Source organism: Falco rusticolus, chromosome 6 (genome assembly GCF_015220075.1).
Source record: "Falco rusticolus isolate bFalRus1 chromosome 6, bFalRus1.pri, whole genome shotgun sequence".
NCBI classification, from domain to species: Eukaryota; Metazoa; Chordata; class Aves; order Falconiformes; family Falconidae; genus Falco; species Falco rusticolus.
Genome location: NC_051192.1, coordinates 38,221,926 through 38,249,856, shown reverse-complemented (window position 1 = coordinate 38,249,856; position 27,931 = coordinate 38,221,926). Strand labels below are relative to the sequence as shown.

General features: G+C 40.9%; 1 protein-coding gene across 1 annotated transcript; it reads right to left on the bottom strand.

Moving 5' to 3' along the window:
* Window positions 1–1,722: 1,722 nt before the first annotated feature.
* Window positions 1,723–27,931, bottom strand: LOC119150101 (vacuolar protein 8-like). Its single transcript, XM_037392317.1, has 14 exons — window positions 27,658–27,931; window positions 24,471–24,598; window positions 23,430–23,541; window positions 22,165–22,284; window positions 17,792–17,914; window positions 16,644–16,726; window positions 15,280–15,405; window positions 14,400–14,445; window positions 13,121–13,254; window positions 8,917–9,045; window positions 6,713–6,827; window positions 5,651–5,785; window positions 4,300–4,425; window positions 1,723–3,460 (listed from the first exon to the last, which is right to left on the bottom strand). Exons 1-14 carry the CDS (start codon window positions 27,881–27,883, stop codon window positions 3,339–3,341), a joined length of 1,725 nt encoding a protein of 574 aa, XP_037248214.1. The 5' UTR covers window positions 27,884–27,931; the 3' UTR covers window positions 1,723–3,338.

Below are 27,931 nucleotides of genomic sequence, written 5' to 3'. Positions count from 1 at the left end.
ATGGGAAACTCTTCTTGCTACTCCTGGTCTGCTTAAAACTTTCCTTCAGGTTTCTTCTAATCTCTTTACTAGAAAATCAGTACAGGGTCACTTCAGACAGAAAGAGAGCAAAGAGTGAGCCAGTAAGATTTAGCTTCAGTTTTATGTGTGAAGATTCATTTAGGCTGAGGTTTAAATTATGCTGATTTTGATCTATTTAGGCTCAGGTATAAAGTATGCTCATCTGGTTTGAACACTTGCTTCAGTGTTTGCAGTACAGGTGAAGAGCCTGCTTAGTTTCTCACGTGTGTTTTGTTTTTTTTAAACAAGACCAGTAAAAACAATTTATAGTTATATTCATTCCAGATTTGCTTCAAGTGAGAGAGAGAAAAGTTCCTCCTTTTCAAGGGCCCGATCCACAGACTAAAAGGGAGTTGGGAATAAAGCTAGGTGCTTGAATCAGAAAAAAAACCCAACCAACCACCTAAAAAAAAATATAAGTATTGAAATTTGAAGTCATTGGTTAAGTCCCTTTCTTTAAATGCAGGGGAAAATAGTTTCTTTTCTGTTGAATGTTGTTCTTGACCATAAAATATGGTATCAAATGAAGGCCCTCTGCTTTGCCTGCCATTGAAACTGTTCTTGTACTATCAGAGGCAACACTTCACTACTCAGTGAGGTAGAACTAGCAGCTGTAGAAGTTGCAGCCAGCTATTGCGAAGGTACAGAGTAGCAGCCTTTCACAGCAGCTAGGCTGTGTGTTTTGGAAAGACGCCGCTCCTTGCTTGTGTCTTAACAGCGCAACATAAAAGCTTACAGGGATAACATTCAGTGAGTTAATTTCGGTACATCACAACTACTGGGTTGTTCACCATTAGTTTTGCTTGTTTCACATGTCTTTTCTCTCTTCATTCCCGATGATTCATTATTTTCTTTCTCGTTAGACCTTGAAATAATGTTTGCAATTAAGTACCTAAGAATACAGATACAGGACAGATTATAATGTCACTGCTTAACATTGCACTGATTTTCTTTTTGGAAAATGATTTGGTTACCCAAGGAGGTGGCCTGAAGTTTGAGATTTTCTGATTTTGTTCCTAGCTATGTCATTCAGCTTTCTGTAGTCCTCTGTTTTAATAAGCCCAACTGCCCACAGCTGAGCACATGGGTGTTTCACATGAGGTTTCAAAAAAAAAAATTCCTGTTACACATGAATACTGAAAATGGCCTACTGCTGTATCTGAAGTCTCTGTCTCCCTGTTCTTTTTACTGCACCGCAGAGAGGCTTTTAAGTATGTTTTTGGTTGGGTTTGTTGGTTTTGTGTTTTTTTTTTAAAAAAAAAACAGTACTACTGGAGAGAACTTGCAGTTATTGAAAAGAATCATTAACAGAAATGCCTCCCCCAAGCACCAAAGCTAAGCTTAGAGATTTGGGCCACAGTAGTAAAATGCAATGTTGAGATCTTCATTGACAGAATTATTTTTTTATTATTATTATTAATCTTTTATTCCATGTTCATATCCAGTAGCAGCTCTAAAGCTCTACAAGCACGTAAGAGTTATACCATGGTCAGAAATAGCTCAAAAGACAATGTGCTGGTTTTGGCTGGGGTAGAGTTAATTTTCTTCACAGTAGCTGGTATGGGGCTGTGTTCTGGATTTGTGCTGGAAACCGTGTTAATAACAGAGGGATGTTTTAGTTATTGCTGAGCAGTGCTTACTCAGCCAGGGCCTTTCCTGCTCCTCACCCCACCCCACCAGCGAGGAGGCTGGGGGTGCACAAGAAGTGGGGAGGGGGCACAGCCGGGGCAGCTGGCCCCAGCTGACCAAGGGGGTATCCCATACCGTATGGCGTCATGCTCAGCATATGAAGCTGGAGGAATAAGGAGGAAGGGAGGATGTTTAGAGTCACGGTGTTTGTCTTCCCAAGTAACTGGTACATGTGGTAGAACCCTGCTTTCCTGGAGGTGGCTGAACACCTGCCTGCCCATGGGAAGTAGCAAGGGAATTCTTTGTTTTGCTTTGCATGTGTGCACGGGTTCTGCTTTACCTGTCCATTAAACCATGACAGACAGGAAACTCTTCTGAAATGTTTTCATAAGAAACGGTGCTATCTGGGAGCAGATGTTTGCCTTAAGAGTAGTTCCAAAATTTCAGTACTCCAGCCAGTTGAACATGAAGCTCCAGGAGGATTCTTCTATTTAAAAACAAGTGTATTGATCAAAGATGAAATTTGAATAGTAACAGATGATGATTATTAGACATTACTGTTCTCTTGCAATTAACACCTACATTAAAAAATGTAGTGCCCCATAATTTCAAGGCTGTGTGCTACACTTCTTTTCCCCTCAAAAATACTGTTATGATTGGCTAAAAGATCTGTGAGACCCTCTTTCCTCCCGGAAGAGGGGGAAGGGGAGGTTGTTCAGTATCCTGTATATATATAAGAAAATTAGTTGAATTTAAACATATTACTACTTTTTTTCTGTCCTTTAACTCCTTTCAAAACGAAGTATCAATATCAAAATATAGTATCAATTCCTAATTTTGCCAAATATGTTCATTTTTACCCTGTTGCAAGTACCTTTGGAAATAATGTGCCATTTGCAGAATGCAGATTTCTGTATTCAAACACATCTCACCCAAATCATGCATGGTAGCTGCTGTATTCTGAACACGTATGCAACTTTTACCTGCCTCAGCGTGCCTTTGCTCTTCTGCTGGAGAGTAGTGCCTGCACTGCAGGCAAGGATCAGCCTTAACACTTGCCCTATTCTTGTTTCTTACAAATTTCTTTTAATTTCCGAGTTGTCCCTCAGCAGTTATTTCCTGTAGTAACCTGTTATATTTGTTTGCCGCTTTTATATTATGTGTTAATTCTATGATTTTCTAAAGTCAAGTCCCTGGAGTGTGTTCTGGAATAAGGGACATGAAACAGAAACAAAATCAAGATGAATGCAGAGTAACGTGTGTACTTGAGAGGTGCCTCTTGAGTAGAATCGGCCTGTTAACATGATAAAACCTCACAAACACTGGGTTTTTTGGGGGAGGAGCAGAGGTGTGAGCAAACAAAAACAAACCATGGAAGATTAACCAAGTGTAACAGGTGTTCTCCAAACCATTGGAAGGAATGTAGCCTTAGTTCTCGAGCACACTTCAGCAGCCAGCCAAGGCTGCTGCCTTGTTCAAGGGATTGTCTTTTGACCTGCTCTGATTCTTGTTATCAGAACATCTCTTTTGTATGATGAAACTGCAAGTAACAGGAAAACTTAAACTATAGGAAGCAATGAAAAAAGTTGTCTTCTCTGAAAGTTCAGGCTCTTGGACCTCGTAAGTTGTCATAAGCCATCCAGCTTATATTAACTGTCTTCGTGGCAAATAGCTGCCCTAAGGAGCTCTTGAGTTTCTTCTGTTTGTTGACGGACTTGCTCAAGGAGTTTGGCTATTTGGCTTTTTCTGAATGCTAATGAAAATTCTGGATCTGAAGAGGAAAAACAAGTGTTAGGCAATCTGCTGTTTCCCCCTGTATTTTAATGCAGGTGCTTAGAAAGCTTGTATTTCAGGTTAGATGCAGTTGATGGTTCTTATTACAGTGTAAAGTATAGAGCAATATTCTTCTACCACACAAAGCACATACAAATCCAGTTTTCATCCCTATGACCCTTCAAGACTGTTTGCTGCTAAATTCTCCTGGTCCAGACATTTAAACCTCAGTTTGCCAAATTCAGCCTATCAATATAGCAGGCTCTGGCTCTACGTATGTGAAGATACATGCTATATACATTTATTACCATATTACAGCTCCCATCTGTACTCAACTTCTACCCAAAACCAAAAAACACTAATGAAAAAGGGAAAAAGAAAAACTAAGGAACAGTATGTTAAGTAGGAAAGAGATGTGAGATTTCTCAGCTTTAATACCAGCTAATCATGCAATTTGCTTGTTTGCTTGCTTTATCAAAATAAACTAAATTTATATTTTAAAAGCTTTTAGGTTGCATCTAGTGCCAGACATTCTTATATTAGATAACAACATCTGTACGTGATGTCCTGTTTCCTGGCTGACCAGAAAGCCTTTGGTTTTAAAGCAAACAAACAAAAATATGCTGCCTTGACCGTTATACTCTTCGTTACTTAAAAACAGGTAAGGTAACGGCTACCCTTGAGATTATTCTGTTTGCTTAAGTGAACCGAGCCAGTCCCCAGAGGAAGCTGCCCAGCACCGTGATTTTTGCTACAATGCAGTGCCTGTTTCCCACTGACAGGAGTAGGCAGCGTCTGGCAGCGTGCTGGGGGCTCATCCCAGCATGAAGGACCTACCTTCCCGCAGTCTGCAGAACGTAGAGATGCCCAGCTGCTGAAAGCGGATCTCTTGGTGGGTAAGAAATTTCTTGAGGTAGGCCTGAAGATCTCCGATGTGACACTTCAACAAAAGCATTGTTTTTTCTGCATAATCAGGAGAATGACTGGAGATTAATAAAACATTATGAAAACTGATTTTTGTAATAACATTTCAGGTCATTATGACTTGCCTACCTTCAGCTACAACCAATGTTACTGCAAAGAACAGCAAAGAAGTTCCATGTACTATAGCCTCTAATGGTATTGCTGATACTTCAGGTAAATAAAACGCTGAGTGGGCTGCTGTGCCAGGAAGCTGGTCCTCGTGCGAGGTGCGTGCTGATTGACAGACTGATCAGCCTGATGTGCTAACCTATCCATCACGCGATTGTGCTGTTGGACTCTGTTCGCTACTTGACAGTCTGCCCTGTTGCAAATCCTCCATGGTAGAACTCAAATAGGTTTGTGTTTTTCCCTTATTGGAGACTCATCACAAACTTCAGTTTCTCTCGCATCTAAAATCTAACCATGCTTTTCTAGAAACCATGGTAAGAATCATCTGAACACCTTTTTCTTGCAAGTCTTAAAGAGTCTCATCTGCATAGGATGAGTATATTAAGCTATGTAATGTTTGTTTCTGCAGGTAAAAATAATGTTCTTTTCATTCTCTCTCACTGAAACTTAAAAAAACAGGCTGCATTTTTAAAAGCCACCTCACTGCTCCCGCTAATCTAGTCTACAATGGTAACAGCAGTGTCTGGTTCAGTAAGGTGCTTTCCTCTTGCTGGTCAGGGAACAGAGCTGAACTAAAATTCTGGAACACAACCACCCCATTGGAGTTGCCTCTACCAACCTCTGCTCCCATCTGTGGGGAATGCTATCACTTCGGATACACTGAGAAGGAGGGTCAAACAGATGAAACGATGACTCTTGTCTGAAACATGTTCTCATCTTTCCCTTGGTAAGGAGTATTTTACACTTGCCCACCTTCCTACTTACGTTGTTTTTAAGGACTTCAGAACTGGCTACAGACTAGACCTGCAGAATGGTAGTGCTTGAGGAAGGCAACAAACACCTGAATCAGATCTTTATTTATGGTCCATTTTCATCCCTGGGCTTTCTCATGCACTCAAGCACTCTGTTATGAGTATTTGAAGGGTGACTGCGAGTGCTTTTATGCTAACAAATTTGTAGACACCAGACAGAGGATGCTATAGGAATGTAAAGGTTGCTTGGTGCCTGACAGTTAACTCGTTTGGTAAAAGGCTCATTTCACTCCAGCCAGCCATAAATCTCTTTGAAAGCACAGTTAATGCTGTGTGACAGTTACCGTGACCTATCATGTGCTGGATGATGGAGGCAGCATGGAAGGATGGCTCGGTATGTTCCAGATGGCCAGCCAGTCTCACTAAGCACTTTGTCAAGGGTTCATCCATCCATTGGACCATGCGTAACATGGCTCCTTCTGGAAGACAGAGAGGTAAGAGAGTAGTCTGTAAACTGAAAGTCTAGTGTTGAAGAAATGAAGGTGAGAGGTCTGCCAGAAACCATACTGCCTAAATAGGAAACCCTTCATGCAGCTGGAGAAGCAAAATAAGTGCTGAACTTGTGCAGTAAGTATGTTTAGGTTGTAAAAAAGGGTCGTGTCCTGAGGTTATGCTCTCAGTAAGCTAGGGCCACAGATGTAATTCATAGAAAGGCTGATGGATTTTTATTCTGTTGGCTTTGTGTTCTCAAAGAATGGATGAATCACTTCGTGAATGAGATCTGCTCTTGCTTAGTGGGCTCAGTCTGCCCAGCAGCTGCTGGGCACCTCCTGCAAAATTGAATGTGACATGTCACCAGTTGCATGGCAGTTAAAACAGATACAAATGATGAAAAATTCAACAAAGAGTATCCAATGCTGGAGCAGGCTGGGAAAATTTACACTGATCCCCTCTGCCATGAGAAGAGCCGTACCTTCCACAGGTGCTAATCTGGGATCTCTTGTAAAATCTATGTGCAAAAAAAAATTAAAAGAGAAAGCCATGTTGTATTTTAGTCTTTCTCTTCTTATATTAGTTCCTGCTATTGTGAAATTAATTCAGCTGGAGAAACTGGGTGGCATTACAAGTAAAGTAGACAGGCCGCACACAGCAGTGAAGTTCAGCACAAAGAATTTTGAATAAAAAATTTTAAGCAGTTCAACAGAAACAAGCACTAACAATGGAGCCCATGTGTCCTGCCAGTGAGTCAGATCTTGCACCTCTTGAAGCTTACGGCAAAACTCTCCATGAATTTAAAGGGAAAGACCTGGGCTGTACATACCCGCTGTGCTTCATCATCATTAGGATTAATAAAGGATACATACACTTCTCAGATTAAGTTATTTATAGTGGGGTTGCTTCCCTACCTTGCTTTGCTAGCTCAGCAAGGCAAGATGTCACATAACAAAGCGAGTCTTCTTGAATGCTGGTAGAAAGCATGGTCTGGAGAAGACCTTCAACACATGGGCTTTCAGTGATTCTCTGCAACAAGAAAGAGACTCACGTTTAGCACTTCCATTATGTTTTAGTGGTGTCTGAGGACTTCAGAAGCACTGACCAACTAAGCAATACTGAGGGCTAAAACATCGATAATGGAGACATCTCCTCCCAGAGCTACAACCACCAGGTGCAAACACTTTGGATTGTTCAGAGATCACCTGATTTTAGGCATTCTCAGGGCTTGCTCTGTGGGATGTTCTCACGATCACAGATCACTCTGAGCTCAGAGACTTCCCTGACCTACTGCTGCTGTAGCAGGCTGTATGTTAGTATTAAGATGTCATTTGCTCAAGTCTTGCTGCAGAGGTGAATAAGCTGAGTGCTACAGGGCAAAGCATTGGGAAACGTGGACATTTTTCTATTTCTTTTATTGCCTCCAGGGCTTTGAAAACTTTCTGGTGTTGAAATGCTCTCATCTGCAGAAATATGAGCTGACCTCTCACTAGCAAAGGTGAGTTCTGTTTCTGGAGAGAAATGTTATGAATTAAACATTTCTGTGTATCCATTATTTTTTAGGTTGAATCTGCTATGCTAAAAGTAGTGTTGGACAGCACGTCTCTGTACTGGGATATATATTTTAAAGAGTAAGTTAAAAACAGAAAGGAGATTTAGCCTGTAGCTGACCTGGATAAAAAACACATGAGACCAAGAAATGAGTCCTGAATGAGTTACCTGGAGGTGACTGCTTATAGTGAAGTTGAATCACAAAGTTATCGGCTCTCTGGGAGGTCCTAATAATGAAAGCTGCTCACGCTTCCATAAGGGAGCTCAGGTGTCTATCAACAAAAGGCACTGTCATTTTTTGTGTGCTCATTTTATGCTGTAGTTTTTTAACTTGCTGCTTAGAGGTTGAAGCTGGATTAAAGACTGCTGCCTTTCAAGCTCCCATACTCTGTTCATGTCCTGTTGGTATAAAAACTTTTTTCCCTCTTGTGCCAAGGACTCATGTATTTTAGGGATGGTTCCTTAGAAATGACCCTGGAAACCTGGCACCCCTACTCATGTCTGTGGATTCACTTATGCAGTGAGAGCTAGGTACTCTATACATTATAAAGTTTTATGAAGGTGAACCAGCTTCCTGTTGATAACAGAACAGTCACAGGTTTTAAGTGACAAATATGGCAATTTTTTTAAAGCAAACTTGGAAAGGATGGTCCATTTCTACTTTTACTCTGGGCTGTCAAGTTAGAGGGAATCTATTTCCCTGCAAAAATGAATTTCACAATTATCAGAAATTCATGTAATTCTTATCTTAGTATAAGTGACAAAAAATATTGGAAATAGTCTTCCTTTTGGCTAGTTTAAATCTCTGGAACTAATGGTAATTGGATCATGAACAAAGAGGAAAAAAGGAACTGAGTCTCCAAAAGTGTGTACTAGAAAGTGGGGCAAGGCAGAGACAAGGATTTGGGTTGGGTTTTCCCCCCAGTATTGATTGTTACTAGTGGTACTGTTTGATCAAGGTACTCTTAAAAGGCAGGGAGAAAGGAAATGTATCCGTTGATATAGATTGCGTTAGAAGCAAAGTCAACAATAGAGGTCTTCGTAGCATCTCAGCACAATTAGTATCTTGCCAACCAGCAAAAATGAACATTCAATATCTGGGGTTATATTAAAAAAAACTGGCAGTGAAATTAGATCAGTGTTGAACACCATAAGTGGATAACTAAGGGCAGCCAAAGAGTAGGAGTTAGGAAATAAGGATTCAGTTTATAACAAACCTCGGCATTTCCTGGATGGTTTCTTTAATTAGTATGGAATGTCTTTGCTAGAAGTATGTTTTATACCTGTGATGCAGTTATTCAAATTAGGTAACCACATTATTCATAGGAAAAATTAGACATTTCTTATTTTCATTAGCATTTTTGTATTATTTTAGGAAAATATGAGTAAAACCCCCTTTCATTATGGCACATCAGGTCCTTTTATTCATACAGACAATTTTGTGTAGAGTATCCTTGGGGTATGTTTCATTTAAAATTATTTTTTTTCTGTGGGTAATGCAGATTTGATGTAAATATAAGTGCAAACTCCCAGGGTATAGTTCCATTAAAAAGTACTGGGTACCTACCTGTCTGTTTTTGGAAAGGCTCAGGTTTTTGATGATACAAGCAGCATGGCCAACAATCACAGGGTCTGTTTTGTGTGCTGACAGCAGCATCCCCAGGCTCTGCAGTAGCTCCGCACATGCCAGAATGTCCTGAGAAGAGCAACTGGTATCTCAGTTACATCCAGTACAGACAACACAATGCAACAACTGTGGATGGATAGACAGATCTTAGCTCTGAAAGAAAAGCATTACTTGGCTCATTTAAACCAATGGTGTAGCAGCTGGGTCCAGTGCTTTTTCTCTCAAAACATGGTCTACTGACTGGCACTGATCTACAGAGCACTTGCTATGTAAAGCTGGAGTCTTTCGGTTCCAGTACTTTACTTTCGTTTGTATCAAACGCTTCCCAGAGGTTGTCGGTAGTCAGGGGAAGGATGTGTGATCCTGATTGGAAGGAGAAGTGGTCAGGGTAGGTGTGAAAGGCAAAAGTACACAGTGAAGTAGCAGCAGTGGTGTGTCCTTGAGTACCTCGGCAATTTACCTCACCTACAATAATGGACCGTATATTTAGATCAGTTTGTAATCAGGCATCACTTTAGTAACACGTTCTGAACAGCATCTTCCGAGTTTATAAATACATTTATCTGCTGTCTGATGGATATTCTAGAGGGACTTTACTGAGTCCCTCTCTCTGGGAATGTGGTCTTCCTCCAATCACCACTAATATTAATTGAATCAGATCTTCTGAGTTTGGATTACTGCCCAGGTAGTTTCCTCAATAACAGTGTGGATTAAGGAGGCACGGCTGTTCTATAAAAGAAACCTGATCTCAACAGGCTCTGGGTGGGGTCTGCAGTTAAAAGCAAAAGATTTCCCTTTGGGAGCATTTTTTCTTTTAGCCTCTTTCCCTTAGGAATTTTGAGTTCTTTATACCATTCTTACATTTGTTAGCAATTAACTATATTATTTTTGCTACTTAGAAATTAGAATTTGAGACATTATTCAATTAGAGAGAGTGTTCAAGACAAAACAAATCATTGCTACTATATACAGTTGAGAAAATCACATAATTCTGAAACCTGTGAAATGTCAGGATCACTGAAGCAGTGCTGAAAGGCAGATGTCTTTAAGAATTAGTTTAGCTTGCATCTTGCTTTCACTTAGGTTGAATTGCAAAAGTGCATCTTATTTTCTTTTGATATCAGCTGACATCTTCACGTACATTCATTTTAAGCACTGTCACAACCAGCAATCCTAAAATAAAACATGAAATAGATGGAAAGGGCAGTGCTGTGCCTAAACTCAGGGCATTTAAAGAAACCTATATGCAGATATAGCTGTACATTTTCTCTGGTTTTATTTTTGCTTCCCTTCAAAGGAAGAAATAATATAATTTTAGATAATCCAGTTAAATTACCATCGGTGACTGTTCTATGCTTCTGGACTAACTGTCCTCTTTTCTGTATAATCCCATCAACTAACAGTACCCTTATTTGATTTGCTACAGCCTGAGAGGAGGAAATTTTCTACGGACTATAAATGAACTTTCTAATATATAATGACTTCCCTGCCGAGCTCTTCCACTTATTTAGGACCTACATTAGCAAGTGATATTACTCTAAATTTTGCTGAACCTCTTTTTTTGGCTGGCGTATGGTTGGGATCCAGATTTTGTTTTCTGGCTCAATCCCGCACAGCATGAAGGAAATATGAGAAAACTGAGTAAAAATGGATCTGGTGGCTCAGATGGATATTGATCTCACCTCGCCCAAGACTAAAGAAAAAAAAAAAAAAACAAACCAAACCAAAACAACAAAAAAAGCACACCAAGGAAAAGCATTCCAGCAGCCACTGCACTTACAATTGCAATGCTGCACTTGTACCCCTTATCCAGGGTTTTCTTGCCAAGATTAATATTATCCCCTGTTTACCAGGTAGCGAGATGGGAATGCGAAGTTATTTTGTACCTGGAGTGGAAAATCGGTGGCATCATCTGGAATAGACGGATGCCTGCCATCCTGACTTCCAGGTCTTTGCTCAAAGGAGTATGATTTAAATGGCTGTTTTCTTACAACACTTGACTCTTTCTTTAGTGTTTCAGGGTTGTGCTGTCCTTGGGAGAACTGAATAAAGTTCCCCCTGCAAGAGGGAAGTTTTCAAGTGCTTGCCGGGAATTGCGTTCAACAGCCCAGCCAGGGGATCACAAAGAAGAGGCTTAAGCAGGGAGAGGAGCTCCTGTGAAGCATTCCTGGGGGTTTGCTTCATGGTAACGAAAGGGCAGATGAATTCTGCCCTATTGTATCCTCGGTAGTATTTGTAATAATTCAAGCCTCACTTGACTTGGTTGTAAAGATTAGCTTTGTTTGGTGGTTTGTTTTCCAACAGCTGTTCCCATGGAGAAGTCCCTCTTTTCACTCACAGAGTATTCAGCCCGAGTTGGAGAAAGAAACCTTGAAAGGATTTGAAAAACAGGCCAGAAACGGCCTGGAGGTGGGGAGGCAGGATATGAGTGAGGAGAGGTCAGCCTCTTCTCAGAGTGCCCAGGGCTCACTTGCACAAAGCAGCAACATTCAGTAGTCAGGGACAGCCGTGTTTGCTCACTAAAACAAATTTGGAGACTCGAATACTTCTCACTGGAGAATAAACCCCCAAGGGCAATGCTTTGCTTTCCAGCCTCCTGCTGCTGACCCTGTTCCCCCGTGCAGGATGGGCTGTTTCACTGCTGGTGTAACAAGACTGAGCTCCCAACACCTTTGTTCCCACTGACACGGTGCCATGTGCCCCTTGTAGCTGGGGGGCTGAAGCGCTGGTAAGGACACGTTTCAGGATCGGGGAGGAAGGGAGCTGTGGATGCTCCTTGCAGGGAGAACAAAAAGTGCAAATGGTGTTCGGAGGCAAGAAAAGCAAATGTGGGTGGGGACAATGTTCCAGCATAATGCCTCACACCGAGTAACATTTTTACCCTGCAAATAGCCTCCAACTAACTTAATGTATTTCAATTGTAAGCTTGTTGAGAGCAAATTGTGTTTTGATTGCATGAGGCAGTTTGACAGGCAATGAGGGTGTTTGGTGCGAATGTAGCCAGCACAAAACCTACAAACCCACAGTGCCTTTGGAAAACTACGTACGTGCAACTGAGATGTAAGGACATCAGGCTTCCAATATCCGGAGGAAATTTCAAATCAAGCTGAGCATATTTCAGCCAGGAGGAGCCCCTAAGCCCAGCTGTGGTTACTCAGACTGTCACTACTGCTTAAAGCAACATGGCAGGAAAGGTTCTTTTTTTTTTTTTTTTTTTGCTTTATCTACCTATCAAAAACCATTTCATATCCATGTTCCTCAGGATGTTTTTAATTACTGTAATGGAAAAGCACATTTAAAAATCATAATAATTTGTCAGTTTACTACCTACTGGTTTTGCGGTTTTACGCGGAGAGGATGAAAGTACAGTGTTAGTACTGTAGTACTAAAGTACTGAAGGAATGCCTGTTTTGTTTATTTGCTGTAGTTTATTTCTAGTCAGACTTCTTCATGTATTTGCATAGTGTTGCATGGTTAATGGTGGTGTTTACCCTGAACATGAGCAAAAGAACCGTTCTGTAACTGAGATGCGATGAGACACAGGAAAGTCCTAGTGAATTAGCTAAAGGCAGACAGGACTTCAAATTGTATGCACCTCCCTTTCTGCCTCGATCCAAATTTAAAAGATGTTGAATTTATGCAAAGGTACTCTTAAGTAACTGTCCATGTAAGAAAGGGGTTTTTTTGCACTTTATTTTGCACTGATGCACTTTAAATGCACGCATTTAATTGGTTTATCTGCTTTTCAGTGTGAAGCTTTGTTACCAAGGAATAACTTCCTCAGCTGCCCCTATGGTTACGGTCCCTCACGATGCTATGCAGTGTCCATGCACCCAAGGTGTCAGACACCCATCTGCTCCTCTACCCTTCCCTTGGTCCCCTTACAGGCGGTCTGATTAACTACAGGATCCTTTGGATCCCGCTCACAACAGGTAGGCTCCTCAGGTAGTTAGTGACAGCAGAGGTGCACCAGACAAAACCTCATTACTTTGGGCAGGTGACAGAAGGGTTGGGAAGTCTCACAGAGCCTACTGGTCATTCTCAAAATGCCTTTTGTATGCAGTTTTGCCAAAATGGAGCATGACACCAGGTGGTGGCCAGAACTACGCTTTCCCCTCTGGTCTTGGGAAATGACCTCCCCTACCTGGTTGTGTGGGTGTTGAGACAGTATCCAAAGCAGAGCGATGGAGGCACGGCACACGTCCTCGCTGCCAGATGCCAGGAGAGAGCGCAGCTTGGACAGGACATCCTCAGCAACCATCTCAGCCTGGATGTCTGCTGGTTTGGGAAGACAACCAAGGTCAGGGAGCTTCACAGCACCATGAGGAGGCATTCCGGCCCCAACTTCAAACACTTGTCTGTGCCTCAGTGTAGAGGGGACCTTGCCGTCTCCTTGGGCTAGGATAATGCTGGATGTTCGGTTATAAATACAAACCCTCCTTTGTTCTGGCTCCTTTTGCCAAAGGAGGCTTGAGAGCAGAACGTAGGTTTGGGCACCCTTCAGTTTGTGTCTGGACTTCAGCAAGAAGAAAGGAGGGGAATTTTCTGGTTCCTTCATTGGCATAAGACCCAGTAAGAAGGTCTTACAGACGGGAAGACCTCCCCAAGCACCACCTATCTTGCAGAGTTATGGTTAGCCAGGGAACAGATCAGCCATACTGCCTGAATCCTTATACCCCACTTGTCCCTTCAACCTCGACAAGTGCTTTGGAGCACTAAAACAAGTGCCAAAGCCTGCAGATGGAGCAGCAGTCCTGAAAGGCCAAGCAGACCAGGGCTTTTTCAAGCATGCCAAGGAGCAGTGCAGCAGCTCCTTCACTCCCAGCTCCACCGAAGTTGTGACTGCTTGAAAATTAAGCACCTCTACATTTTCTAGATGAACAACCCTGCTCTGGACCCTAGGGCTCTAGTGTTGAACATGCCAGTCCACTCCTTTCACCTCCCAAGGATGCCATAGAAACAGATCTTGGGCATTTGAGAGGATTTTTTTTTAAGAGAATGACAAATGCTTGGGAGAAGAAAATTTTATTTAATGATAGACAGATTCATGCCTTGGGAGAAGGCAGGTCCCCACTCAAGCAGAAATTCCAGGTGACTTTCTGTCCTTCTCAGGTTTAATGCTTAGGAAACATGGAAGGGTGAAAAACTTAAGTGAGTTGCAAAGGCTTTGTGCATAAGACCACCTCTGCTGTCTCTCTCCCTTTGTCCAGATATTTCCTCTCCCTACTTGGGAGCTCTGAGGCAGATTTAGTTGTGTATGCACTGCACCTCCCTCTTCCCTTAACACCCAATTAAAATGTAAAAATAGGGTATCGCTTTGCTTTTAATATGAAAGGTTCCCCACCCACTGTGCTCACTCTGAAAGGCAGCGAGAGAAAGAAAAAGAAACAGTGTGATTTGGTTATCTCAAAGATAGTGCTTACCACTGGTAGCCAAATTCCTTAGGCAAACGCATGCCTGGCTTAAAACCTGCTTATGCCAAATAGGGGGAAGAAAAAAACAAAGAATGAGAGGGGGAAAAAAGAGCGTTTCAGTAATGCATGTTCTTGGTTATTGTATACAAAATAAATGTGACAGCACTACTATGCTATTACATTATCTTCAGAGAACAAGTTTTGGGATTATTTTTTTTTTCCAGAGTTTTGATGACTTTTTTTTTCAACTTCCTCTAGTGTCAGTCATCCTGTTGTTGATGAGGAAAAGCCAATGGGGTTTAGATGTTGCTTTATTTTAGAATGTCAGATAAAATAGGAAAACTGAGTGAATCTGGCTCATTTGCTTTGCCTTTTTTCACCTCCCTCCTACACAGCGTTTAAGGTTCCACCCTTTAAATCCTGTACTGTGGCTTATTGAAGTTGGTGTGGTTCCCAACAAAGCAAAATTTTCAAGATATTATTCTTTGAAGCCATGTAATCAAAGTTATGGATACCAAAAAAGAAAAAAAGAAGTACCATAACAGATGCTTCAGATACATTCTGTTGCAGAAATAATGATCCAAGGTAGTTGAAAGCCTGGTCAAAGAACTTCACACATTTAGTTTCAAGCTTAAAGAATACACACTATCCTAGTCTAAGGGAAGTGTCCAGGGCTGTGGAACAACTTGTGGAAGGATTTCCCTTCTCTTTCTCCATGCACTGACCTTGTAGAAGCTATGCATCTTCTAATATATGTCTTTTCTCATGGGAAAGATGCCACATAGGCACCTGTACAGCAGATGAGCAGAATTGTGCAAAACTGAAACTGGAAGCCCGTTTATAGCTCTACTGTGATGCCTTTCACATAAAGAGAAAGCTACAGCTTTACCTTGTCCACAGAAGAGGATAGGAGAGAGATGAGTGTCCGCAGCAGGAATCTGTTGCCAGGTCTCAGCATGGCTTCATGGTGCTGAACGTTGGCTGCCACATTGCCTAGGGCAGCACAGCTGTAATACTGCAGAGAGCCAAGAAAAAAGTAGAGGGAGAGGAGGAGGTCACAGAGTGACATGTTATAAGAGAATAAAAATAAATTGCAGAAACTCTCAGATCTAGAGCTGATGAAAATAAAGTGCTTTTTCATCTAAAGGGTGTTTTATTGGGTAGATGTGATAACAGCCTAGGTGGGCTTCCTCTAGAAAAAGTGATGCAATCTGTATAGCTACACAGTCATGCTGTGGCACTGTATGTTGTACAAACCCATCAGGACCCTGGGTATTTGGGAATGTACTGTGCTGCTGCAACAACACTGCTGCTGGCACCTAACTTAGGTCATCTGCATCTGCTGCATTACATGTTTACATTTATTTACTCAAGCTGGATGTAGTCATTGTCCTAGCAGGCCACAAGATCATGTGCAGAGGATTTAAACAGTAATGATAGGGAGGATTATATGTGTAAGAGTATATATTACCAGGGAGGTATAATTAGAAGAAATAGGTTGAACTTCAGAAAAGGAAATTTTAAGATGAATCTCACAGAAAGTTGATAATGCTGAAACAGTTTGCAGAAAACAATTTCAGAGGCTCCATCCCTTCAGACATTTAAAAGAAATCTGAATAGAGAGAACTAAAACCAATGGAGGAAACAATCCTGTACTACTCAGAGGACTGAATGAGTGAACTAGTGGATTTTAAGGTTTGCAACTCTGCTTCATAGTTTTTCATCAGCATACTTCTGAACCATGAGCAGCTCTCAAGTAGGCAGAGTCACAAAGAGGTGTCTGTGGTAGGTGTAAAATAGGAAGATTTCCCAGATATGTCCAATAATAAGAAAAAAATCTTTGCAAGTTATGCCTCTCAGAACACTTAGTAACATTGCTTAAGAGTGGAAGATCAAAGTCAGGATGCAAAAAAACCCCAACAAACCCCACAACAGAGGAAGAGGCCTGTCTGCAACTTGTTTGATGATCTGAAAGGCACAAGAAGGTAACCCATAACAACTGTGTGCATGCATTCATCTGTGCTAGCAGATGCACTTCTGCATCACAAACTTTCTCCTGTGGAGCTAGACAAATTCAGCTATTTGAATTTACATTATCTGACTGATCTGAGTTTCACCATGATGCTCTCATGTTTCCCCACTTCTCCAGAGAAAGCTTCCCTCCTCTCCACCTTTTCATTTCTACATGCTGTGGTTTGTGCTCTCCTTACAGTCACAGTTACTATTTAAAAATCTGACCTGTTTGACCCATACCTGCACTTCCGAGTCAGGAGATTCCAGCAGCAAAGCAAGAATTGGTAGGGCTCCTTCCTTGCATAGGACCTGTTGGATTTTCTCTGCCATTAAAAAAAAAAAAAAAAAAAGTGCTGTTAGGGTGTCTTTCCCCTTCCCACCCTCTCATCTGGAGGCACCATCCAAGAGGGATATGCACAATCACTGGATTCTAGAGAGTGGTAATGTTGTCCAAATATATGCCAATCAGTGTGACTGAAGAGTATGTAATTTAGAGCTTGTGCAATATAGCAGTGTGCAGACATTTTAGCAAAATGGCTAGCAGGCTGTCTGATCAATTAAGCCTTTGCTGGTTTTATGCTAAAGACTGTTCTGAGAATCTGCATTGTTACAGAAGCTGAAAAAACTCAGGTATGATATTCACCATGATTTCTGTGTTTAAAAAACAACTTTTTAAAACTCTGAATAATAACAGAAGTGTAATAGTCAACTGTAGAAGTTCTTGCCAACCATTCCCTGCCACCACAAAGAGATAAGACACATTACTGACAACTGCATCATTTAGCGGTGTGGAATAATGATATATCATCTAAATAGGTGAGATTTAATGCTGGTTTGTTTCAGAGTTAATGTATGGTAGTGCACATAGTATTGCAGAGGACCAAATAGGGCTTTTGCTAGAGCTGTTGGCAGGTATCCCAATGAGCCTTTAATGTCTGGCCCATAATTGTTATATTTTGCATCTTCCAACACTGTTAGGGATAACAGCCAAACTTTCCTAGAGCTTGACCTTGTTGGATAAACTTCTGAGATTGCTTCAAAGTACCAGCAAATGTACTGCTGATTTTTTAGACCAAGTTATTTCTTTAATAAGTGATTTTTTTTCCTATTTCTTTGACTGATTATTTAAGTGCTTGCACATTAGCCCTGTTGGAGTTGAAAATCAAGCCTTTCTCTTGTGGTCCTAAGCCAAAAAGGATCTCTGTATTAGCTAAAGAGAGGCCAAACTTAAATCATCAGCCTATGTTATCAACATGAATGCCATGCGCAAAGGAAATAATTTGTTGCTCAGGTATGCTTTTATTCTTGCCTTAACCCTTCTGAATTACATTTTACCAGTGAGAAATTTTCTTTCAGCAATTTTAGATAAAGAATTAGTCAGAAAGTACCTGATTGTGTGAGGTTGAGAATAGCACCAACTGCATTTTGTTGGACTCTAGGATCGTAGGAATTGGCAAGAGACAGTAGAGGTGTAACTCCTCGAGCAGCGCCAATAGCCTCTCGGTTGGACTCTGGAGAAAAGAACCAGAAAAAGAAAGAAAGAAAAAAAATCCACCTTACTGTGAGCCAGGAGCAGGACAACTAGAAGACTAGATCTCTTCAGCATTCACTTCTCTGACTCTTTGGTATATATCAAAATTTCTCTGCATGCGCAAAAGAAACTGTTAAAAATTCCAAGAGCTCAATGGGCAAGAAACTAACTCCTGATTTCTGAATTAGCCATAGATCGATCACAGCTGATTCAATGCTTTTGTTATGTGACTGGGATGATTAAAATAAAAGGACCGTAAGTCCCTTTAGACAGGTTAGTGAAGTGCCATACTTGCCTTTTACTCCTGGTATGTCTATCAAGATACTCACAGTGTGCCAACCACAAACTACGTAACTGACTGCAGGTAAAACGGAATTAACTTAGCAGGGTACATTCAGGGACAGTTTCTCTCTTTGAGCGTGCCTGTGTCAGTCCTTTGACAGCTACAGGCAATGCAGTGGTTTCTAAAGACAGAATCTAATTTAACCACTGGAATTTGAAAAGATGATGCTTCTCTGAAGTGGTGATGCTTCCTTGCATGGCAGTGTGTTAAGTTGTACAGTTGTATTCAACATCCTGAGGTACAGGGAGAATTCAGACAAGATCTGCAAAGTCCCTTGAGACTCTTGGATGAAAAACTAGGGGGAAAAAACCACCCTGTAATACTTAAATAAGGCTATAAAATTAACTATATACTATAAAATGCTATATAGCATGTTTATATACAGTGTATATAAGTATACTACACATGATAAAGTTATACTATGCTATGAAATATAATACAATTTAGAAAAAAAAATCTGCTTTTAGTTCTACTCCTTTTGTTTTGGACTTACTGAAGGTAGCCTCAGCTGTGCCATACTGAAGAGAATCCCGCCATGCTCTTTCTTACCCCTCTACCATAAGGCCATCAAAACATTTGCAACAAATAACCTGCTGCCATACTGAGACAGCTATGGTCCTCTCCCCTTTACTGTCTTATTTACTTCTATATGTTATCTGTATTTGTATCTTATAAGCATTCTAGTGGCATAATTTTGAAAAAATAAAGTGTTGGCCATTATGATCTTTGAAGCTGATGAGATTTAAATGGGAATTAGACCAATAAAAAATTATCTTAATGTCACAATATTCTGCAGATTATTTTATAAAAAGAAAAAGCAAAGTTCACTGTCTACATCTTCCGCTGTTTATATGAACCAAAATGCCACTGAAGACCACAGGAGTTTTAGCTGAGTTATTTCTTCATTTACCTACATTTCTAGACAGTTTAAACAATGGCCAGTCTCTGGAAGTTAGCTGAGAGAAACATGAAGCAGAAGAAAGCAAGAAATGCAAAGGTATTTGGATGAGATCAACTCTTCAGGTGCCAACTAACTTAGAGTTAAGAGAATAAAGTCATTATTTCTATACCTGCAGCCTGTCTATACTGGGGAACTGACACACCAAGATAATCCAGGATATTTATTCAAGTATAGTTCAGCCAGTATCAGTTTAGTATTCCAGGATAAGTCCTCTTCTGCCTTCACATGAATATTTTATACTGAAAGAAATACCTTTTATTCTGAAAAAAAAATACACTAATTTTTGAGCAAAATAATTGTTCTGGGAAGACTCATGTATTTAAAAATAGCTTTTCCATGTGGGAAGCTATTATTCTGGTGAAATATTATGGTCAATTTTGTAGACAAGCCTTTCTTCAATCTAATCAGCCTGCAAATTGTTCTTTTGTTTCCCACAGCGGAAGCAGAAATTCTTTTTTGCAGCTCCAACTGATGGAAACCAGCCTGGTGTGATGTAAACTCTCATTAATTGAGTAAAGAAGAGAGGTAAAAAGATTGAGAATTCAGATGTTGCCTCTTCCTTCACTCTTTCACACAACATGTTCCACAAATGCTTGAATTCAGACACGTTACCCTTCCTGGATTTAGAACTTTTGATTGTGCTTCCATTTTTATCTTTTTTAAACCACTCTGAAGCACGAATGGCTCACTCGAAGGACATAACTGAACAGAATACTTTTCTGAAGCAGCCTCTTTAAGATACCAGAGTCTGTGAGTTACAATTAAGATAAACTCTATAGAGAATTGCCTCTTGCTTTACTCTCATTGCTGTGGTAGCTAAATATAGTCTGAAAAAGAAATAAATGGATCCAGCCTATCTAAATCCTAGTGAAACCAGGACAGAGATCCTCAACGCTGATCAAATCCCAGACAGCAGTCCAGCTTGCGCACTTGTAGGACTGCCTACCTCTGTGTTCAGCAGATGCCTTCCTATCTAGTTCGAAAGTTCCGTGGGTGCTTCATTTGAAATACATGTGCTCAGAAGTACACTGGCAATTAAGGCAGTGTGCAGAGGCATCAGGTGACTGCCCTCAGCAGAGGATGAAGGTGGATTGGATCTGGAGTGGTTGAGGGTTCCCTATACCCTGGGTTAAAGACAGGTATCTAGAAGGGCCAGGGTGCCTTCAGAACCAAGGAACACCCTTAGGTCCACAAACAATTTGCTTTCTCTGTGGGCTGCTTAAAAATAGGTGAAGGGATCTCTCTCTATAGATCTTTAGGGACATAGCTTCACTGACCATACATAAAGAAGTCCTTCTAGGGCCAGGTACCTAAAATTTTAATGATGTCATGCCTAATTTAGACTTTAAATGAGGCAATTTGCATTCTATACAAAGTAATGTAGTATACAGAGTTCTCAACCTGACCGTATTAATATGCAATGCTTAAAAATAAGTTTCAAAGGGAAAAGTGTTTACAAACCTGGGAGAAAAAAAGGAAAAAAGGATAAAATGCAAATCAGCACTTTGATATAGTTGGATCCTGCTTATGCAAGCCCACTTTGCAATACAAATACTTAAATGAGGAAGTAACATTTTCACCATGCTTCTCTCAGCCTCCTGGGAGATCTGATTGCAACTTCCCACACTGAAGAGGGAAACTGGTGGAATAAACACTACAGGAAGGGAAATAAATGTTATTCACGGCTTTTATACGGGCCTTTACACAATTTGTACAGTAGAATTACACAGTTTGCGAAAGGTTGAATAAGCCAGACTAACGTGATAACCTTTCTTTTGGTAAGTGTGGTTGACCTTATCTGTCTGGATGCTAGGAAAACATCTATATCATGATTTGAAATACAGTTAAGCAAAAGAAGTTGGTGACAAATGCAAGTAGTACATGATGGATAAGGAACTTACAAAAAGCAAGCTGGCATCAAGTTTTGCTGAATGGGAATGACCATTTGGAAGGCAGCTACAAGTGGAATTCCACAAGGACTTGTAGTTGGTTTTAAACCAGAAAGTTAATACAAAAGTGTGAGTGCAGCACTGTCAATGCAGTGGAGGACTGGAATATTTTACAAACAACAGACAAGTTAGAAGACAAGCAACAGAAAGAAAATGAAACCATATAGCACAAAATGCGGGGATGCGCACTTGGAAATGTTTGTTGCAGACCCTTAATTAATTGGTGTCTGCTGGAAATAGCAGCAGAGGAGGAAAAAGACTAAGTCAGCTGCAGGATGGCATCACCATGATGCAATCACAAAAAAAGCAAGTGTTATCATGAGATGTACCACCAAACATATTTCCCTGGATGCCATAATAAAAGACACAGGTGATACCCCAGCTGAAATACTGCACGTTTCTGGTGATCTCTCTTTCAGAAGAGATGAAGTCAAAATGGAACTCCTGCAGCATTTATGTATATCTTGGGATTCTAACAATGCCTGAGGTCTGTGGTACTACAAAGCAGCAGATGCAATGGCTATGTTCCATTTGTGGGACGTGTTATTTACACCCAGAATGACTATGAAATTGAATGGAGGAGCCTCACTTAAAAGAGGATTCTTAAATGAGCTTGTTTTTTTCAGTCTAGTAAAATGGAGAAGCCTCATCAACATAGACACAACACAGGCAGAACTACTGAAGCAAAAGCCAGTGTAGACAGTAATTAAGATAAGCTGGTCATGAATAAATTTAGGTTGGAAATCAGAAAAAGGTTTGTAATCACGAGAGAATGAAAGTCAGAAACACTGGGAAAAAGATCTTAACTGGAATCTCAAGAGACTGAATTTATGATGTGGAACACCAAAACTTGCTGCTGCATGTTGTGACTCTTAAGCCAACTGCAAATAGGTTGTTTCACTGTTTCAGCTTGAAACACCCGGTAAGAGTTGAATGAGTTCACCGCAGAGGATAAAGGGAAAGAACAGCACACTCACCTGAAACAGCCAAAATCATGGTGCAAGCACAGGAATTACACTGGACAGTGGGATCCTCTGACTCAAGCAGATCCAGAATTGGCTCAAGTAAACCCATCTGGACAACTAATTCTTTGTCAACTATTCATAAATGCAAGAAAAAATGGACAAACAGAAAATTAAACAGTTAATGCCTTTGTGAAAAGAATATATCTTCCTTTGACTGCTTTGGGGGCCTATATTATGATTATGCAAGTAGACCTAAGATGGAAACAGCCTGAAAGGCACTCACAGTCCCTAGCTTGGTTTGCTCAGTTCCTCTTCAGACTCATAAAAGCCTGTGAGAGATGTTCAGAGGTTCTAGTTCAGAAGGTCCAAAATATTTCTGCTAGCAATTGTTTCCAGAAAGGTTCATTTTGGAAAGCACAACTGCAACTTTCCAATAGGTTCATAATTTACTCAGCCCCACCCCTTTTTCTTCTGAAGTTTACCCCTTAAATATTATTTTTCACTTGTAAATAGAGACATGATATTATTTGCAGCAAGGTCCTTTAAAAAAAAAAAAAAGAAAAGAAAAAAGCTAGCTTCACTGAAGACTGTCTTCTGCTGTTATGGGATAGCATGATGGAATACCTGTTGTGGCCCAGGTGCAAGGGAGTGCAGTAGTAGATGCAACAAGGACTCCATTGAGAAGGTGTGGGGTGTTCATGCCCTGTCTATCAACATAAACTTTACTGGAAAGTTTTTCATCTGCAGCTCCCAGACCCTATCTCAATTACATTTGTCCTATTAGCTACAGAAACAAGTGAGTTCTATTAAACATTTCATTTTATTTTTTTTTACTCTACAAGCAATTTCAGACCAAAGTCCAGCTAATAAATGACAAGAAAATGATCAGTCTCATAGGCAGGATTTATTTCTAAGAGCTGTATCTGTTGCTTGAAAGGGTAAGCAGTGGGCTCTTGATCCAAGAATGAGAATAGCACAGCTGTCCCTACACCAGTCTGGGAATAATTTATCAGCATTTGCACACAGAGCCAAGATCTCTTGCCACATGATATAACCTAGCTGGAGGAATCTGGTATATCCTGGTGCCACCAGTATCTATGTGGCTTGTAGACAGAAGTGGACTCACACCTGTCCTGTCAGTGTCCTACACAATATTTGTCCTACACAACTTTGGATTTCTGTAGATCTGGGCGTGTAGATGTGCCATCCTGCTGTCTGGGTCTGGCTGAAGAGGTTACTTTTTCACCTGAAGAGAGGTGTCTGGTTTAATTACTCACTATTTCCCTCTAGCAAGAAGTTGACAAGGGACAAGGAGGACATCTGCTGCACCTCCAGGTCAGTGGACCGTAGTAAGGCATAGAAGGGTTCCAGATGCTCCACAGCAGAGGGATGTCACTGCAGGAATGAGAATAAATATTCAGGAGTTTCATCATTCACCGCAGTCACATTTTTCTCTTGTTGGTCTCAAGCCTCAGGTGCTACTATACATAAGCTGAGTGGTGTTCCCCTTCATTTAAATTCTTTTGCTACTAGCAAAACAGGGCAAGTTTCCTGAAAAGGTTTTCAATAATCAAATACTTCAAAAACATCATGGGAAGGGAAGCAATATGCCTTGCTACCAAACAAGTCATTCCACCTCATAGCAGATCCTTGTGTTGTGGCTATCTACACTTTTATCCAGCAAAAAATACATGGGATAAAGCTATCAAGCCAAGTGCCAGAATATTATCCCTGAATTAAATTTTAAACAAACAGATAAACAAACAAATCACAGCCTGCTTCTTGCTGGTATTTCTATCTTTTTGCAGGACCCAAGCCCTTGCTAGGATTTCATTTGGCATACCCAGGCTGACTCCTAACTGTTTACAAATTAACCCAGGAGACAAGTGCTCCCATGGAACAGCTGGGACAAAGAAGCATGTTTCCTTCAAAAATTCCCACTACAATTTGGCCTCTAGAGCTTTCTCCTCTTCCAAAAATTAATATAAAACATTAAACAATCACTATGTCCATCTCCTTCTACCATATTTTGTCTTGCTCTCATGAGATTCAGTATACGCTGACTTTTAACTACTTTGGGTTCTGTTGAATTTTACAGAAGTATTACAATTACATAAATAACAGTTTTTATAATCATGAGAGAGATCTCCTCACAGCAAAACCCAGAATGACTCTGACCACATGGCAATGACAGCATTTCCATTTTCCTTAGCAAACAACACAGCACGAAGGAAAAACTTTGATTAATGAATCAAAGGAAGTTTCACAGTTGGAAATAATAATTTATAATTATGTGAAAATTTTCTGTAGCACTGAGATAACTTACTGTGCTGACTCATATGCAAGTAATAGAGGGCAGCAGACTGCTGTAAACCTGGGTTTTCTGAAAAAGCTAAGGTCCTCAAGGCTTCCAGAGGGTCTTTTCCAAGTGGTGACATTTCAAAACCTGAAGATACACAATGACAGCACAGACTCAGTTACACCTGAAAAGGGTTAGTTTACAAAAAGAAATTAAAATTTACAACCAAACAAACACATAAGGATTTTTGTACTGCAACACCGCCACAGAGCCCACCTCTCCTTATTCATGTCTCCATGAGCAGAAGCAATAAATGAATCTGGAATAACCTGTCCTTGGCAATGCCTCTTATGAAGATCACAGAGCTAGTGTGTGGAAGCAAGATAAATTATAACCTTTAGACACTTTTATGCTATTCAAGGTAATGCAGGTGTTCCTGTTCTCCATAAAAATCTTTATCTTCTCCTGAATCATAGAAGATCTCTCTTAAAATATATCTACTGAACACAGCATTCTTAGTTTATGAGCTATAGAAAGATTATGTATTTCTAATTCACTGCTTTTTAAGTTCACTGTGTCTCCTGTCCTGGGTATTACAATAAAGGATTTCAGGGAATAGCAATATGGATTGCAAATGAGCTTGCCTCAGGCTCAAATTTCTAGCATGAGTCTACCTGTTCTCAAGTATGATAGTTCCCCTATGAATAAACCAGATGTTCAGCGATAGCCATCAAGCAATAGCAGTCGTGCATGACTTCTGTAAGTATAATATACTTACAATGTGTGGAATGGAGCAGCAGAGAAGAAAAAAAATGGCTATTGAACCAATGCTCAATCGTATAAACTGTTGTAAAGGTAATGTAGTATAAATTGACCGGTGGAGCACACAATTTTAAGATATATTTTCAGACAATAGATTAAAGCAGTGCATTAAAGACTGAAATATCTCTGTAAACAAGATCTAGCTACTTCACCTCTCATGGGATATAGAGATGCAAGAGATGTGAGGGGTGTGAGCTTTCATGCATCAGTGCAAAACTCAATATCTCAAGGCATTAGAAGCTGCTGATATGTTAAGAGTAGCAAACTCCTAGCTTCAGGATTAGGCGAGCAGGCTTCACAGAACTACTTCATATAGAGATCAATTTTGTTTAATAATTAACCATACACACAAAGGGAAAGACTATCCAGTGTGCACAAGGTTTTAGAGAAAAAACAAAAATCCCTTCATGTGGTTTAATTCTGTCTGAATATCACACATATCTTGTGCATTTTTGTTTGGGGAAGTGATAAAGCAGAAGCCACTCAAAATCTTCACCTGCTTATACCATCAAGCATTTGCTGCCTTAGCTAACAGCTGAGCAAGATGATCACCCGTGAAGTTTTTCTTTGCACCCAAATTGTCCAAATATTGGCTCCCTGCTTATTATAATTTGTCCAGAACGAAGGATGGGCTTGCTTCATCTTGGAATAAAATACACAGGCTGTGCTAAAGTAAGAGGGATGGGTCTTGGTTCTCTTTGTGGGGCTTCCCTGCCACCATCTGACTTGGCAGCAGGATTTGGCCAGTCAGAGAATTAATCTTGGTTCTTCTTCCTGGGTGCTATGTATATCCTACCACAGACAATGGAACCTTCCTGAGAGCACACTGTGTACTGCTGTCACAGAAGCTCTAGGCTCCCTGCTGCTGTACCCCAGCTCCTAAGGATCCAAGACAGCCTTTTGAAGACCCATCTCAGAAAGGAAAGGATTTCTCAAGAAAACATACACTTAGCCTTTTCTGGAAGCACCAGTGGGTGCTGCAAAGGGCCATTCTGGCGTCACCATTTTTTCCAGACCATCCCTTCATTGCATCCAATCCACCGACTGCAAGACAGTCTCTTATACAGTCAGGAACATGCTAGCCTTTGGAAGAAAAAGTTCAGCCCTGGAAGATCTCCACTGTACATCAAGCTGAAAGATGTGGTCCCATCCTGGATATGGACTTCAGGATTTAGCCAATGCTTAATGTGCAAAAATTAGTAAACCATGTCAGCAGCACAGAACCCCCCACATTCACAGGGTAATGATGCCAGCTAATACCAGCTGAGGCTAATTCACTCATGTTCCCAACAACCAGCGTCACAGCAATTATTCCACGACAGGTCATTTCAAACAGCATCAACTGTGCCACGCCAAGGAAAAAAGGCCCCCCTCACAAGACGGTGTTATGTCCCCAAAATGGCAAGTAAAATAGTAATTTGTGTTCCACACCCTTCACACAACTGAAAGTAGAAGTTTCGTATGCAATTTTGTATAGTAGCTTTAGCCCAAGGTTGTTAAACTTAAAGCAATATACCCTATTAGCTGTGAGAAGGCAAAACCAAACAAGCAATGGCCCCTACCTAAGCTTGAGACAAGGAATGCTTTTAGGCTGGACAACTGAGAAAACACACTCATCCAAGATTATAGTCTGTGACTGCAAGAGTGAAATAAAAAAAGTTTTCCTATTGATACTGTTGTATCATAGAGAGGATAGAAAGGGCACTGCAAGTAAACGGGTATTAGGTAGGTAGCCTGTAAAGCTGAGGAGATACATGAGGAGTTATGGATCCACTTTGATTCAAGCACAATGCCATGATTGTGTTCAAGCCTTGTGTCTAAAATGTTTTCCCAAAACCCTTAGGCAGGCTAGTTGTTTAGAAACCTGGGAGCCCAACAGTGCTTGTCACAGGATGACTTTGACCCTCTCCACATACAGCACCCCCCGTGCAACTTCAGGTGTTCTGCAGCCAGTCAACATGGATGTACACAACTGAGCGAGGACCACACCGTGACTTCCCCGCTCATAGCTCAGCACTCATGTAGCATCCAGTGTTGGTACAGCCTGTTTCCAAGCTTTGTGATCTCAGTGACTGACTTCGAAAAATTAACTTCAATTACTAGGAGTCACTTCTGTGAAACATATTTACATAAGTTATGTATTAACAGGGGTGGCAGAGCAAGAAAGTGGCTGAACATTTCTACCTAGATCCAACTGTTACACCACTTGAACCCTTGGTGTCTCATACACAAAGAAAACACTCCGTAGCCCTTGCCTTTCCTACATCATCACCAAGCTGCTCCGTGCCATGCCAGAGCAGTTCAGCCAGCAATCTGTTCTCAACCCACAAAATTAATGTCCTTGTTCTTTCACAACCCTTCAGAAAAAAACCAAGTCCTCTTACCTGTTTCAATATGCTGCAGAAACTCCTGTGCTGTCACCCTCTCGTGAGGCTGCAAGATGGGCTTGTACAGCTGTCTGGCTTTACAGCTGTTTTGTTTTAAGCAGGAGCATTTGCTTATCAGAGTTAAACATTCCTTGATGCCATGCACCAAGTCGGAGGACATCCTCTGAATAAAGGCCACGAAGTCCCGCAGCAGCTGCATGCATCGTCCACACAGTTGACCCATTCTTGTTCCAACAGCAGCACAAAGCAAGAGGAAAAGGAAGGAGATGGA

Excerpts from the sequence above, each read along its gene's own strand:
- LOC119150101 (XM_037392317.1), bottom strand. The coding sequence starts at position 27,883 with ATGGGTCAACTGTGTGGACGATGCATGCAGCTGCTGCGGGACTTCGTG. Across the intron at positions 24,599-27,657 it reads TCTGCAGCATATTGAAACAG|GTTTTGAAATGTCACCACTT; the intron begins GTAAGAGGACTT and ends GTGTATCTTCAG. Across the intron at positions 3,461-4,299 it reads GTTCTGCAGACTGCGGGAAG|ATCCAGAATTTTCATTAGCA; the intron begins GTAGGTCCTTCA and ends TTTCCTCTTCAG.